The 3,083-nt window shown below is 37.5% G+C and overlaps 1 protein-coding gene across 1 annotated transcript in view; it reads left to right on the top strand.

Annotated features, from left to right (window-relative positions):
• MFSD14B (major facilitator superfamily domain containing 14B) overlaps window positions 1–2,740 on the top strand; it is a 22,184-nt gene extending 19,444 nt beyond the window's left edge. Inside the window, exon 11 of the mRNA XM_009639521.2 lies at window positions 1,257–2,740. Within this exon, the coding sequence (XP_009637816.1) occupies window positions 1,257–1,460 (204 nt within the window). The 3' untranslated portion in view covers window positions 1,461–2,740. The remainder of the gene's footprint in view (window positions 1–1,256) is intronic.
• Window positions 2,741–3,083: the final 343 nt, after the last annotated feature.

Genomic DNA, 3,083 nt, shown 5'->3' with positions numbered 1-3,083 from the left:
TTCTTCACTGACCTTGGTATCTCCAGGGCTGTTTTCTCTCGCATCCTCTCACTGCTCTTCTCTCTCCAGCTACTGAGTTGCAGCAGGTTTTTTTCCTTCTTAAATGTTATCAGAGGCGCTTCCACTGTCGCTGATTGGCTTGGCCTTGGCCAGCAGCGGACACAGGGAAAACTTCTAGCAGCTTCTCGCAGAGCCACCCCTGTAGCCCCCCCACTATTGTGTTTGCCACACAAACCCAATACTCACCACTTGAAGATTTAAGTAATATTGTTAACCTCTGTTAATAAGATTATATACTTTAAATTTGGAGACCATCAGCTGAAAATTTAGGTCTCTGCTTGTGACAAGAGTTGAAGCAAGGGAAATATCCTGTTACTGTATGCTTAATTTCAGCTACTTTACTATTTCATATTAGAATAACTTCCTGCATTTCATTTGGCAGGGAAAAAGTGCACTGGATTGACAAATTTAATCTTCTGATTTTTATTTAGTTTTAGTTGACAAAAGTTGTTTAAGATCAAAAAAAAAAATCACTGGATTGCTGTCACTTTTTTTTTGTAGAGTTTTGTCGTCAAACTTAGCTGGTTTAAAATTAGTCTTAGAACCTTTCTGGTGCTTGTTTTTAGTGTGGTTATGAAATGTGAATAAGCTGTATTTTAAAATAAACTGCTTAGAAGCAAGAGAGAATAACTGCAAATATCAAGGTATCACACATGCTGTCAACCTGTTTCTGCAATGAGAACAGTATGTGTTGCATAGCCTGCTGCTACTTTCCTCACTCAGGTGTTGGTTCTTGGAGATGTTTGTTCGGCTAACTTGATTCTAAAGTATGTCAGCCATGGAAACAAGTGGAAAAAGTAAAGTTAAGTTAAAGATTTATTAAGCATTTGTACTTCTGGATATTGAAACCTTATTCTGTTAATCTTCAGAAGAGTCTTGCTGATTTAACAGGCATGTTGCCCAAAGAAAAAAGAAATTGAAAAGAAGCATTGGTCAATGTCTGCTAGGCAATCCTATTGTCAATTGGTAGTTTTGTGCATGTTTCTGTTTTTTAGATCACTATTCAGATCAGGTGAGGAACTCTTAGGGATCACAGAAAATTCATGTTGCAGTGCACATAGGAACTCATTTGCATAAACTTTTTAGTCACTGTAAATACATCTCCCATTATCTCCTGCCTTAATGGTATAGCTCTTTAATGCAAAAGTCAGTGTCTAAAAGGTCATTAATTCTTTGATATGCTTGTTTCCCCACAGAGAGCAATCATTCCCGGTCCACCCTTCCTGGTTGGAGCATGCATTGTTCTTCTGGCTTTTCTAGTCGCCTTACTCATTCCCGAGCACAGCAAAGCCAGCAGTACCAGAAAACACAGCAATAGCATCAGCGGTACCCTGAGTAACAACCTAGACCGAAGTAGTGAGGAGGACATTGAACCATTGCTGCAAGATAGCAGCGTGTGAAGGTGAACCTCCAAGGAGGCTATGGAACAAATTCGCACACTGATTTGCATCTCTGGAAGCATGGTGGGATGTAAAAAGTATCTGGCCTCTCAAAGGAAGGCAGCTCTGTACAAGGGAAGGTCATGTTCTGTGTGATACTTGAGGTCGATACCATACTTGCAGGAGGGTTTGTTTAGCATGGCAGTTCATAGCTAGGTGTGATTCTACCCAATATTGGACTGCAAATCGTGCTATGTCAAATCCTGGTAATGGGTAGAGATGCGGATATACAGACATAACGTATTTTTTTTTAAAGTTTGTTCGATTCCCAAAGTTATATGCAAAATAATCAGGTTTGAGGCAGAACAGATTCTGCCACCACTGTTAAAAGTTTTTTTTTGTCTGCATGTATGCCACATGTAGTTCTCATGATGTGAGAGGGACTGATCTATATAGTTCTGGTATCTGAAATAGTGGTTATCGATAAAAGTAATTAAATTTCCTGAAGACACATTCTCAAATATTATTTAGTAACAAGGAGTCCAGTAGTTACCAGAAAGCAGTGATGAAACTGAGAAGAGTCTGAAGGTGTATGATCACACATGACAGTAGTTACCCATAAATTAATGTCATATTGAAGTCTTAATCCTGCAGTCCAGAACAGTCAGTTCAGAACAGTTAAAGCAAATCCATATGGCACTTGAGAGCACCGGTCACATTAATGTTTTGCTCATGAAAAAATAGAATTCTAATTATGAAATGAGCAGTGTCAGAAATGTGGACACTCCTGACTTCTGAGGCAGGAAAAACAGTGCGTGCCAGATTAGTTTACATCAAGAAATACATATATTTATTGCATTTTGTCACTTTATCTGCCATATAAAATAGTCTTTCCTGTTAATTCTTTTCACCCCTGCCTTAACTGCTACTTAGTGTTCAGTTATTAATCATATTTAGCCTTCATATCACTGTCTTATCTGCTGAATCTCATGGATATATTCATATCAAATTTCCTTTCTAAAAGATGCTTTAAAGGAGTTATGAATGGCTACAAATGTGCTAATTTTTAGAGACATTTTATGAAAAATGCACAGATTTATATGTATTTTGCTGCAGTGTAAATGGACCATTAAACCCAACTTTAATGAAGTACTCCTATGAATGTTTTATATGTATGCAATATATGTAGATATTTGTAAGGAGTTTTAATTTTCCAGATGGGGTACTCTGTAAATCATGTATTTATAAATGTAATGAGGGTACTGTCAGATAAACAGTTTTTTAAAAGGATTGTGTATTGACTGAACAAATTTTAAAAATATATATTTTGAAACTTGTTCCACATTGAGCAGAGGTAACAAACCTTTTTTACTATGTGATTTGTTTAAGTTAATAAGCTTCCTAATACATAATAAATCTGCATCTTAAGCTTTCTAGGTTTGAAGTGCAAGTGTGTGTTCTTCCAAGTTCACTATTGTGCCTTCCCTGCTTTGGAACAGAAGTGGTTTAATCTTGGTGCTGGACCACGGTATTGAATTCCTGTTGTACTGTTGTGACATGTCTGTGTCATCAAGCATGGTGAAAAGTATGCTTTGCTCAGAAGTCCATTTGGTGTCTGACATGGCGTCCACTGGGGTAGAGAAG

Source organism: Egretta garzetta, unplaced genomic scaffold, assembly GCF_000687185.1.
Source record: "Egretta garzetta isolate BGI_Z169 unplaced genomic scaffold, ASM68718v1 scaffold375, whole genome shotgun sequence".
Classification (NCBI taxonomy): Eukaryota; Metazoa; Chordata; class Aves; order Pelecaniformes; family Ardeidae; genus Egretta; species Egretta garzetta.
The sequence above is the reverse complement of the archived record's forward strand: the minus strand, read 5'-3'. Positions and strand labels throughout refer to the sequence as shown.